Below are 13,632 nucleotides of genomic sequence, written 5' to 3'. Positions count from 1 at the left end.
TGCTGATTCCACCAGTGATATGTGCACAAGTGCGGTAATATACCCAAGAAGATTTAATAACAAAAACAACTAACATTGTCTTTTATCACTGCAAATACACACTTAGAAACACACACACACACACACACACACACACACGCTGACTGACTGGATCCAGATGTTTTTAGGCATTTGTTTTCACACACACACACACACACACACACACACACACACACACACACACACACACACACACACAAAAGGAATAATGAGCAGTGTCACTTTGTGCATATGATACGTATCATGGGCCGGGTAAAACTGTACTATCGTCCTGCTGCAGAGCTCTTATGAGGTGTTTAATGCTTCTGCCAAAGAACAGAGTGAGTGTAACTTCATTACTGCAGTGGATATAAATCTCCCACAAATGCGTGTGTGGTTGACACTAACACACACACACACAAGGAGAACTACGTCTAAGACCATTGAGCCCAGATGATTAACAGCTTTCATTGTCATAGTATATGGCTGTATCGGGACACCTGCCTCACTCGCTTCACTGTAACCAGTAAAAACAGGACAACCTTGGGTTGCATGTGAATTATTTACCATGCATTTGGTGCAAAAGATGCTGCATTCTGTCTAGCTGCACCGCTGTCACCTGACCTTTACCCTCTATCCAGGACCTGAAAGGCAACACCCAGAATCTGCAGTGATTTCCTCCTCTCTCTCCCTCTCTGTCTCAGTGCGATATTGGCAACGCAGTTACAGATGAGGAGAGGTGGTCCCACTTGTGACGTGGGTCAGTCCAGCACTGCATTGCACCCAGACCACACCCCACAACACAAAAGTGGCCACACCACACCACACGCACATTCCGAATCGCTGCCTATATTTGAGCCAGTTATGCTGCATTGCCGGTTCAGATTGGCACGACTCACTACGCTACAGTTCATTAAGTTCATTTGCTGTATTCTGCCAAGCTCTTGGATCATCTGATCTGGGTGCTGAAATGCTCAATAATGCACAGTGCTTGTCGCTGAATGAAGACATCATTTGTAGGGTGGCGTTAAAAGCATGCATTAAAGTAACAATGAGCTACTGCTAGGAACGGGCTGACGAATAATAATATTATAGCACAGCATCAGCTTGTGATGCATAAACACACACAAACTGCTAAAACAGATGTATTGAGATTAGATTTAGTTACAATGTTATTGTAAAGAATGCACTGAAAAATTTTGGTGCAGGGCTTATTTAAAAAAAATGTTTGCTTAGGAATTGCTAGTGAATTTAAAGTAACACATTGAATTAAATGTGCAATTTTAAAGTATAGAAAGACTGAACTAGTATATTTTAAAGGAAAACGTAGTCAAACAATTGAAAAATAATTGTTTTACAGTATACTAATAAGTGTATAGACTTCAGTCATGTGACTTTTTAAAGAGGCATGCTTTTATTTTTCTAAGCAATAGATTGGACGGTTTTGCATTGTGATTTTAATTTTTTTTCAACCATGAACCCATTCAAGATCGGATCATGGTTGAAAGTAATAAACTACAGTAGAAACTACACTGTAAAAAGATATTTTTTAGAAGTTGTAAATTTAAGATAAAATTAACATTTTTGGAGTATATTTTATAAAACAATATTTCAGTCTTTCTACTTCAAAATGTCATGTTTAATTTAATGTTACTTGTCAATCCGTGTAGTTATTTGTGAAATTTACTAGCACTTTCTCAGTAAAAATGGTTTCTACACCAACTTCTTTTAGTGTACAGTGTACTTACTGAAAATCAGTGGTGTAGGATTCATTTTGAAACAATTTTCACTCAATTGCTAGCAAATTTCCCAAATAATTACAAAGAAAAACAATGCAGAGTAACACACACAATTAAATGTGATGTTTACATTTGTAATAGAAAGACTGACAAAAAAAATAAATAAATAAAAAATAAAAAAATCGAACTTTTGATGAACTTTGCAATATTGACAGTTATAGAACTGAACTGAATTAACATTGACCTAAACTGAACTGAATAATGAAAAAAAAAAAAAAAAAAAAAAAAAAAAAAAAAAAAAAAAATCGAACATTATTTTTTCAATACAGCGCAAGTTTTGCATTCATATTTATGCATTTGATAGACACTTTTATCCAAAGTGCCTTTCCAGGGAATGGAACTTTTGATGAACTTTGCAATATTGACAGTTATAGAACTGAACTGAATTAACATTGACCTAAACTGAACTGAATAATGACACTCTTTTATCCTCTTTAGAGCTGCTTATAGCTAAAATTGAATTTGTTATATAATTGAATAAATTTACAACATTACCTAATTTTACAACTTTTTTTTTTCATGTTTATTAATGTGAAGCTGATTTAAAACAGTCTGTATTGTATAAACCCCTCTAACAAAAACATGTTCTAACATTTTGTTAATGTTCCCATTAAGTTATAAAAACATTATGTTCAAAAATTTGAAGGAAATGTTCAATTTATTCATTTAGTAAACATTATGGAACGTTACTTTTAAATGTTCTCTGAATATTGTGAAATAAGTAAGTAGTAACAGAAAAACGTTAAAAGAATGTCGAACTAAAATGTTTCATTAATAACATTCTTTATAGTACATTGTTAAAGACCACATTTTGAATCAAAATGTTACTGGAAGAACCTTCATAACTTTGTGAGCATCTTGCCAGAACAATAGCCAAAGTTCTGGAGAATGTTTCCTGTTAGCTGGAAAGTGCTATATAAATAAATGTGACTTGACTTGGCATTGCTAACACCAATACCGTGGGTAATTGCCACTCACAGTTTTGGCAGAAAATGTAAAAATAGAGAGAATTTGCCCTTGACTTAATGCACAGAAACACTAGACTCAGGCTTAGATGAAAGAGACACGAGAAGCAATACTGAACAATGACATTTAGCATTCCTCAATGTAAATGTAATTTCATAAATGGATGGAATTGAAAATTCTAATCAATCCCAGTTTTGGATTCGCAAAAGCAGACGGATGCCATCGTTTTGGAGGAGTTTGAGATAAAGCGGTCACATCCATGGAACTGGATCAACCCCATCAGCACTTCCAAGCCCAGAAACGCTGCATTTCCTTGACAAGATTTAAGGTCGATGTGCTGAGCCTTTGACTTCCACAGAGATGTTTTAGCAGAAAGATGCTGCTCTGGTCGAAAGCATCGGCCTCGGTCACGCAAGCACTTACGGATTGGATGTGCCCGGCACTGCTGATCAATTCAGTTTAATGGCGGGGAAAGCAAGGTGGGGGGTGGGGATCTGGAGGAGAGGAGAATTTCAATTAGAAAGCGTGCATGTCCTTTACTTTTGTAAAGACATCCTGTATTCTTACTTTCTTTTTTCTTTTCAATTGTCAGAACAGCACTTGTCAGCAAGAAGCAGATTGCACAAAAACTGACCATGCTTCATACACGTTTACAAGCTGATGAAAGGCATTCTCTTCATTTTTTTTTTTTACTTTGCTGCCATTATTTGAAGTGTATTTTTGCTTTGATGCAGCCCTTATCACCACTGCTCATTTTACCATAAGATAGAAAGCCTCTTGCAATGAAAGAAATGAGATGAAAAAAAGGCAATGAGATTGAATGATAAGCAAATGGAAAAATCTGTTCAAAAGTCCCCAGTTATTGTTCTCAGATCTGTCTGCAATCAAAAGTCATGAGATCTGAGCACGAATTCAAAGATTTATCAAAACTGATAAAACTGAACTGATGATGAGCTCTGTATACTATTGATTCATGTTTGTTTATTATTACTTATATTGTTGGTAACACTTTAGAATAAGGCCCTATATCTAACAATGAGGAATACATTTGTTATAGTATTTTTGGGTTTAATAATGCATTAGTAAATGTTGAAATTAACATTATTAAATGCGTTAGTTTAGAAGGATTGTTTATTGTTATTTCGTGTTAAAGGGACAGTTCACGGTGACCCAAATATGAAATTTGTGAACACTGGGTAACTATTAAATTTCTTTCTTCTGCTGAACACAAAATTAGAATGTTCGTAACCAAACATCTGCTGGTCCCCATTGACTTTCATAGTTTGTTTTCCATACTATGGAAGTTAATGGAGACCAGCAGCTGTTTGGTTACAAACATTCTACAAGAGTAAATTATGACAATTTTCAATTTTGGGTGAACTATCCCTTTAACTAATGCAGTTAACAAATGGAACCTTATTGTAAAGTGTTACTGTATTGTTTATTTTATTTATTTATTAAAATTTCAGGAGAAACATCCAAGCCAAAACTGATACTTACAGTAAAAGAACTCCGTGAAGTCACCTGAGCTACAAAAGAGCAAATGAGTAATATTATTTTCCTCTTGGTTGTTATAAAATAAATGATCTGCGTAAGGAAAGATCGACATTTGACTGAAAATATCTGTTGAATGTGCTATAAATACTAACACCGGGAGGGAACAAACCTCATGACCCTGATAGAAAAATAAGGACCAAGCACTTGATTCTGCTGAGGAAACACACGCTATTGATTGTTGAGAAAATGGATATTTTTTTTAACAGCACAAGCTGACGAGAAGATTCCTGAGGAGGAGGTCAAGACGAAACCAATGCGTGATTTGGGTTAGAAATATTAAGAGAAATTGACAGGAAGGATAGAGTATTGCGGAAAATAAATATAGTTGTAAAAGGTTATTTGAAAGTGGCAGGAAACATCCAAATTGAAGCCTACAATATATGCGGATTTCCATAGAATTGTTTTATCAGTCAGTCAAGTATCCCAAACGCTTCAGTACTTTCATACCTTTAGCCTCTCATTTGATAAAAGCTTCAGCACTTGACACCCTGCAAACAAGCCTGCGGTGGCTCTTTACAGGCCCACTTAGGGCTAGCCTAACACTATGCCCACACAGGGCCCGCACTATTAATCTACAACAATAAATCTGTTTCACTATAACTTAAGTCTTTGGAAAAACCAGTTATCATACATCTGAAATGGATGCAGTCAACACATAACTAATGTCTGTATTGTCAAAAATGTACAGTCAAAGGGATTTCAAATCAATGGATTTATGAAATACAAAATAGAAATAGAAAATAGAACTTAACACTCTGAAAGGGACTGCAAATCTATACAAATATAAAAATAATACAAATGAACATAAAAATAAAAAACACCAAATTATTACTTTGACCTCTGCTGAAAATGTTTTGATGTGCTAAAGTATTCATTGGCGGAGCTCACTCTTCCCCCGAGGTCTCTCAGCTAGTCAGCAGATGGTGGTAGCCCTCCTTTCATCCACCCGATCTGTCTCTTGAATTCCACAACCACTCTCAACTTCAGAATCAGGAGGACTTGGCTGAAAGGAGCATTTTCAAACAGCCTCTGAAAAGCAAATCGGCCTATATCAGGGATCCTCAAATCTGGCTCATTAAACACACTTTCCTGCAGGGTTTAGCTCCTACTTTGATCAAAACTCACCCACCTGTGATTTTCTAATGATCCTGAAGACACTGATTAGCATGCTTAGGTGTGTTTGATTAGGGTTAGAGCTGAACTCTGCAGGAAAGTGGATCTCGTGAGGCAGATTTATTTGAGGATCCCTGGCCTATATGAAACATCAGGTTCTGAAAAGGTGTCTTTTGGTTTGAGCCGTTCCAGTTCAACTGAGTGACTAAAGAATGGCCAGTCAATGTTAGTATTCTCCCAGTTGCATTACAGGGCTGCCTACACAAAAACCTGCATGGGCCTAAAGGTACAAAAGTTGCTCTGGGCTATCATTGGATTAATGTGGGCAGTCGCCTAGTGTGGGCTGCTCAACAGAGAGCCCATGGTGAGCCCAAAGCTGTGGGCCCTGCTTGGGCAAGCCCGCACTGGGCCTGTTTAGGTTTGGTGTGGGCTGGCCCTAGACCACCACTGTGCCCGCAAAAACCCCGCAGGGCAGTCTGTCTCATACAAAACCTCAAAACCTTCTGCAGATGTGGAGCTCTGAAGTACAATAGCTCCCCCAACTGGACACTATCAGCACTGCTTTACATCAGAATGGTCATACATCACCAGAGAAATGCATCAGAGATTTTGTATCATTGAAATATTTAGATATTTTGGCCCACAAAATGCAATAAAGAAATACATTTTGTGTGTCACTCAGTATTTGTTGATGAAATTCTAAAGTTTTTTTTTGTACAATATGTAAACCATGACCACTGATTTGTAAACACAGACCTCGACTATACAATGCTGTTTTTATTTCTTTGCCAATTGTGTTTTTGCCCAAATATTGCAGTTGCAGACTTGTTAAAATATAAAAACAATTAGAATAGATAATTTTATGTTTACATATAGACAATAATCCTCTATTTCTACAATATAAGAATAGTTTATTTTCCTGTCATAACATTGTTTTTTTTTCTTAGCAGTACACAGTAAAGTATTACCTCAACATCTTCCTCTGCTAACTGTGTTTGTCGTCTGTTAAACACTCCAGGATACTTTGGCTTTGAGTCTGAATGTTTTGTGTGCTGGGCCGGCTAAAGGCCACATTCCTCAGTGATTAGTCAGTTAATGACCGTAAAGAACTGGTTAAAAACAACAACAACAATTAAAAAATAAATTTTCCCTATTTTTAGCAAATTAACATTACACACAGTTGGCTAAATATATAAATTAAATGGCGTTCTGTAATGTTGACAGCTAACAATCACAGGTCAGATTCCATTAAAGCTGTTTGTGACCCAAAATAAAATAAAAATAAATAAATAAATAAATCATACTGCTAATTAAATTATTATTATATTTTTTTTTAAATCAATTTAACATTATGCACAATTGGCTAAAATTGAAAAACATCCAGGCATTATATTTAACCTTCAGTATAATAATAATAATAATAAAAATAATAATAACCTATTGTTAAACAAAAATAAATAAAATAAAATAAAATAAGATATTACATTTGTAGATCTATGGCATTATTGATACCATAATGTTCACTCTTTTACGCTTTTCAGAATATCTGATTTGAATAAAACACTGAGATTAAAGTATTGACTCAGAGAGAACAGTAGATGGCCCTCTGTCCCTGTCAAAAACAAAGACTAACAAGCCTTGAGCCCTTTGGAGGCCTGCGTGAAATGACTCTTAATTAGACATTCTGTTATTAGGCCTGATTCATTCTCTATGTATTTCAGTTCTCCTGTTTACATCTGAAGTTCGTTAAAGATTTTCACTGATATGTTGATATTAAATGATATTTAAAGGGCAATTACATTAAACGTAAAATATTCAGAGCAGTTTTATCTTGTTTTAACTTGATGATTGGATCAAACTGATTCATCCAAAATTGAAGGCAGAGAATGACAGAATGTTCTCTCAACACATTTTGTTGGCAACAGTAGATCTCTGTGTTTGCAGAAGGATCATGGAATTTGTTTTGTTCAAATAAACCAGAGACACATAAGTGGCAATCATATGAGGCGGGTAGTTGGTTAAATCCACACTTAAACAGCTGAGGCCCTGCAGGAACCGGGGGATGGGGAAGCCAGCCCTTCAACATACAGCACTTACTGTAACTGTGTGTTTTCTGTTCTCTCGTTAGATAAAACTACACAGGACCTGTGACACATCACTGATTGCTTTCTGGTGTCAAATCCTTGTTTTGCCTATAAACCTACACATGACTGCACAAACACACACTCACAGAGAGAGAGAGAGAGAGAGAGAGAGAGACGCAGCAGTTGCTGTAACAATAGAAGATTCCAAACATTCTTTCCCATCTCATCTCATTCTGGCTCACTTCACTGTCCATGAAAATATTCCTCGAATAATGAAATCCTTGCACTAAATCTAAAATAAAACATTAAAAAAGAAGATAGCAATTTTTCACCCTGATAAAATGATGGATAGTTTGGGGGAACTGTACTAAATAGAAAATGGAAAAAAAAAAAAAAAAACATAATAGAAAAATAAAAATATAATGCATAATGAAAGGTTTAAGGACTATTTATGACTCAAAGTCAGTGTTAGTTTCATTGTTCATCATTTCATACATTCATTCATTGCAGGGCAGAGAGAGAGAGAAAAAAAGGTTAGTTTCCTGGGAAACACACACACACACACACACACACACACACACACAAAAGAGAAATGTTATAAATAATATAATATAATATAATATAACAATATAATATGTATGCATGCATTAAATCTGGAATATATATTAAATATAAATAACAATATATGATGATATAGCATTTACAAATATTCAAATATTTAATTAAAATCTAAAAAAAAGAATCTATCTATCTATTCAATATTTACATAGATAAATATTCAATATAAAGATATCAATATAAATATTCAAAATTAAATATTTGAATATTTGTAACTTTGCTTATAGGCCCTATTAGTTGAACTGAACCGTTGCATAATGCCAATAACGTTATCTCCATACGAATTTTAATATTTTTAGTACTATTTTCAGTATTTAAAAATGAAAAAAGAATAAGTAAACAAACTTTTGGATTTCAGATAACTTAGATTTCACATGATCACAAACTTTACGGTCTGCTTTTGTGTGTGTGTGTGTGTGTGTGTGTGTGTGTTTGAGTGAGGGTGCGTGCGTCACACACGCGCGCAGCGAGCGGTACTTTGCGTAACACCGGAACTGTGATGTGCGGACCGCTGCAGCCCTACAACTCCACAACACTATTATTGTTTATATGATTTATTTCACTTCACTCAAGGGTTCCTGCCATGACGCTCTGGATTCCCACTAAAAGAGAGAAATATGGAGTGGGTGAGTAACTTTCAACGCGCTTTTGTTAGTTTTTACTCAATGTTTCACTCTGGAAAGTCGCGTTGGAGTTTGAGGAGCGTTCAGCCGCACCTTTACCTGAAAACACACCACGCGCTTCTGATACCTGTATGGAAAGTTGTCAGTTATCATACATGAACTACTCAGATGCTTTAATACATCAACAGGACATGGCTTTGTTGACATATTTTGTAAGAGAAGTTTGGATGGTTGTCTCATTGTACTTTCGGGTCACAAACAATATATTTGTTTTACTGTAGTTTGTTTATAAGTACACAGTAGAGTGAATGTTGTTCCTGCAGGTTTGACAGGACAATACAATTACAATAAATACAGCAACAGAGCCGCCAGAGTTCCAGTGATCACAGTCATAAACAGCATTTCCCTTCCACTCACTTTAATCTGTGAACATGAGCTCAGGTTAACACACCCATAAAACCAAACAGAATGAACTCTTTTATCTCACACTGCTCAGTGGCTGGGTTGTTTTGCAAATGTGCTTTATTATTGTTTGTGGCTTGATAAGGGCATTTAGATACTGTACATTTGTGGTTAGTTGACATGCGATACTTCCAGTTGCAACCATCCAATTTATGTCACATGCTTCAGTTGAATTAACTGAAATAAATTCTCAGGACAATAATAGTTGTTGCCATTAAGTCAACTTCACATGCACAAGATATCATAACAAAGTACACGCTCTGCTGGTCTCAAGTAATTTTCAAGTCCTTGTCTTCTTCATGTTCTTTAAAAAAAAAAGAAGCCTTTGAAATAATAATTATAGAAACTAATTGTAGAGCAAATCTGACAGCTTTTGCATATGTTATTTATTGGAACAGTCAATGTACAAATGAATGGTTTGAGTCTGAATGTGTCAACTGTTTGGACATACTTGACAAAATGTATTATTCTCATAATAAAAACAAACTCTACTATTCGAAAGTTTGGCCACATTTTTTCCACCTGACATGCCTAGAATATAGCTTTATGACATACTGTACATGTTAGATAGCAGACTCCGAACACATTTTAATATTTGGACCGCATTTGTTGACCTTTTTGCCCTGAGTGCTGCTTCTTTCTGGCCCTGGCTGTTGCACGTGTATTTATTCTGTTGCTGTGGTGCAATACTGTACTTACTGTTCATGCCAAGAGCGGTCAGCTGGCCAGTTTAACGCACACAGGGACGATTGTTGTGGTGGAGCATTGTTAAGGGATATGTAATCTGTTGGTCAGACATCAAGCGGTCTGGTTCCTATTGGGCCAATTTTCCCGCCCCTGAGGACTTTGACATTTGAGGAATTTGAATAAAAGTGCTTTTTGCGTCTGGTGAGGAATTGGTAATAAAAATATCCTTTTTTGTGCATTGTGCATTTGGAATTATGGACCCTTAATGATGCATTTCTGCAGTTCTTAAAGCTGCAGTCCGTAACTTTTTTGTGTACAAAATTTATATATGTTGGTCAGACATCAAGCGGTCTGGTTCCTATTGGGCCAATTTTCCCGCCCCTGAGGACTTTGACATTTGAGGAATTTGAATAAAAGTGCTTTTTGCGTCTGGTGAGGAATTGGTAATAAAAATATCCTTTTTTGTGCATTGTGCATTTGGAATTATGGACCCTTAATGATGCATTTCTGCAGTTCTTAAAGCTGCAGTTCGTAACTTTTTTGTGTACAAAATTTACAAAATTTATATAATAAGCGAGTACACAATGAATCCATTTTCCAAACCGTGTTTTTGGCTTGTCCTGAATCACTACGGTACACCTATAATAAGTGTTTATATTCTGACTATTTAGACTGGTTCGGATAGGTACCGTTGCGGAGTAGCCCAGTACCTGCGTGATTCGCCATAGACATAAACACTGAGAAGTAGCTCCGGCTACAATGTTCTTCCGCAAGACGCACCCAGTTCTGTTTATTAACCGCTAGAGCGCCAAAAGTTACGGACTGCAGCTTTAAGTTTTTAATTTTAATTTTAATGTATGTTTATCACACTATACTTTGCGTTATATCACTTTGACATTAAATTACAGAAAACTAGTTAAAGCTGATGTGCAAGTGTTTGTAATACAACAGCTGAGGGCAAATTTGACATCTTTCTGTCTTCTGAACAATGTAATCAACCTCTCTGTATTTTTTCCTCTTTTATAAGGTCATAGAAACACTAGCATGGTTTTTCTCTCGCTATTGGAGCAAATGGGAACGCAGGCATTATATTTCTTGTAGTTTCCGTGCACCACTATAGAACTATGACAACTTCCACTTCTGAGAATATTTTTGTTGTGTCTGAACTCGCACACATTTGTGTTGTTTTTGCACCATAATGTCAGCACTATTTCTCCATGTCACTATAACCACAATGCATTAGTTACACTGTGCAATCACAACTGCTCTCTGAAATGGCCCGGTTCATCACTGCACTTGAGCAAAGCGTATGAAAATGTGTGGCCTGCCTGATGGCCTGCCTGCCTGTCATAGATGAGCGCATACAAAGACCGGTCAGAATGGAGCCTGTTAGCACAGCCCACATCCCAGCATGCACTAGGCCTCAACACTGTGACACCTCTATGGCCCATTTGGCCGAGGCAACAAATCACACGCTCAAATAGAGCCTAGTGTGTGAACTGAATCATTGTCTGTGATGCCTGGACTGTGGCAGTTTTTTTAAGTGATAAAATGTCTTAATATGGTATTTTTGTCTTAATGACACACATTTTGCACTTGAGCGAAGCGTATGAAAATGTGTGGCCTGCCTGATGGCCTGCCTGCCTGTCATAGATGAGCGCATACAAAGACCGGTCAGAATGGAGCCTGTTAGCACAGCCCACATCCCAGCATGCACTAGGCCTCAACACTGTGACACCTCTATGGCCCATTTGGCCGAGGCAACAAATCACACGCTCAAATAGAGCCTAGTGTGTGAACTGAATCATTGTCTGTGATGCCTGAAATGTTACAGTTAAGTGATAAAATGTCTTAAAATTGAATTTTTGTCTTAATGACACGCTGAGCATTTTAAAAGCAGCCAGGGGTGATGAAATTCTTTGTCTTTGGCACTCCTTAGTGAGGTCTGGATTTGTTTGGGTGTGGATGGGAAATTTCATGCACCTGTATTATGAATGATTAATCTGAGAGAACCAGACCGAAGTTTATGGGCTGATTTTACGAGTTGCAGAAGTTACGAGATATGGTGGCATTTTCTTTTCTTCACTGTGCGCATAATATGTCAGATTGTAATGAGCTTGTTCTATGGAAACTTAGCTGCGGATTAACCGGAAATGAAAAGTTTCTTCATACTTCTTTGCTGTGAAAAAGAAGCGGACGGATTTATCAGTTGAGTGTGCTTGAGATCTGCAGTGCACTAGTGGAAGCATGTTGTGAAACGTAGCCTCAAGCTTTTCGGTTAATCTATGAGTCTTCATTTGAACTGAACAATGTGCATGCCTGAACAAGGCCTGAAACATTTTCCCTTGAGCTGAGTGTCAGTGCGCTGTAGATAGTGTGGCATTGAAAAATCGTATTATTAGTTTTTATTGTTTAATGCATCAGCTAGGGGTTGGAGATATAAGGGGGGGGGGGATTATTACAATTCAGAATAGCTGTTTTCTATTGTAATAGTCTATATGTTCAAATGTAATTTATTCCTTTGATGTAAAGCATCATTATTCCAGTCAATGTCACATGATCCTTCAGAAATCATTTTAATATGCTGATTTGCTGATCATTTATCAGTGTTGAAACAGTTGTGCAGCTTCATGTTTTTGTGCAAAAACCAGTCTATATATGTATTTTTCAGGATTCTTTGATGAATAAAACATTCATAAGAATATATGAGAGAGAAGCCTTTTGTAACTATAAATGTCTTTATTGCATCCTTGCTGAATAAAAGTATTAATTTCTTTCAAAAACCTAAACTTTTGAACAGTAGGGTTGGGAATCGAAAATCAATTCCAATTCCAGAATCGAATACTTAAGGTCAGGAATCGGATACTTGTTGTAAAATTAAAATGTAAATTCCACCTATCAATTCCTGTGTGCACATCTTTTTTTTTAAGGGGGCAAAAAGGGGCTGTTAAAAATGTATTTGTCTTTGAATCATTCATTCAAGAGATTCATTCAAAAACACTGATTCATCCAGTAATGAAAGTAAATCTTGACTGAATCATTGAATCATTTCATTCATAAATTCCATGAGATTTTGTTTAGTTGTCTAACATTTTTTTCTTCAGAATTGTGAGAGAACTACAACTTGCATTAAAAAGTCTCAATTTATCCAGTAGGGCTGGGTTTTGACACAAATTTCACGATTCAATTCTCATTCAGAAGCTTGCAATTCGTTTCGATTCCCAATTCGATTCGATTTGATTCAATATTGAGTATTTTGGATATATATATCAGGTACACATGCCAAATTTTCTCAAGGAAAAAAAATCTCTTAACTAATGCTGTAAATATACATGAGAGTCCGTATAATATTGAATATTAAAACTGACTGATTTGAAAAATGACTGATTTAAAACTGACTTGAATTGCTTAAATTTAGGGATATGCCGGTATCAAATTTTCATGTTGCGATTAATTGCTAATGCGTTTATCACGGTATACGGTATTAAACACTGTTGCCGCGGGTTGTTTTTCATGTCCGCGGGTTGAAAAATGACCCCACTAACATGACATTTAGCCCCTGGAATGCGAATTTTAGCAGGGGAACCCCGCCAAAACGCGTATTTTATCCTCGGAACGCGATTTTTAACGGGGGACCCCCTCGAAACGCGATTGGGCGGGTTTTGTTGTGAAAACCTGGCAACCTCTTCATAAAAGCAGTGGCGA

At 36.5% G+C, this 13,632-nt stretch overlaps 1 protein-coding gene across 1 annotated transcript in view; it reads left to right on the top strand.

Annotated features, from left to right (window-relative positions):
* The first annotated feature begins 8,649 nt into the window (after window positions 1–8,649).
* LOC107696915 (dedicator of cytokinesis protein 5-like) overlaps window positions 8,650–13,632 on the top strand; it is a 71,452-nt gene continuing 66,469 nt past the window's right edge. Inside the window, exon 1 of the mRNA XM_016497486.1 lies at window positions 8,650–8,781. Within this exon, the coding sequence (XP_016352972.1) occupies window positions 8,739–8,781 (43 nt within the window). The 5' untranslated portion in view covers window positions 8,650–8,738. The remainder of the gene's footprint in view (window positions 8,782–13,632) is intronic.

The sequence above is a fragment of the Sinocyclocheilus anshuiensis genome, unplaced genomic scaffold (assembly GCF_001515605.1).
Source record: "Sinocyclocheilus anshuiensis isolate Anshui unplaced genomic scaffold, SAMN03320099.WGS_v1.1 scaffold1083, whole genome shotgun sequence".
NCBI lineage: Eukaryota > Metazoa > Chordata > Actinopteri > Cypriniformes > Cyprinidae > Sinocyclocheilus > Sinocyclocheilus anshuiensis.
The sequence above is the reverse complement of the archived record's forward strand: the minus strand, read 5'-3'. Positions and strand labels throughout refer to the sequence as shown.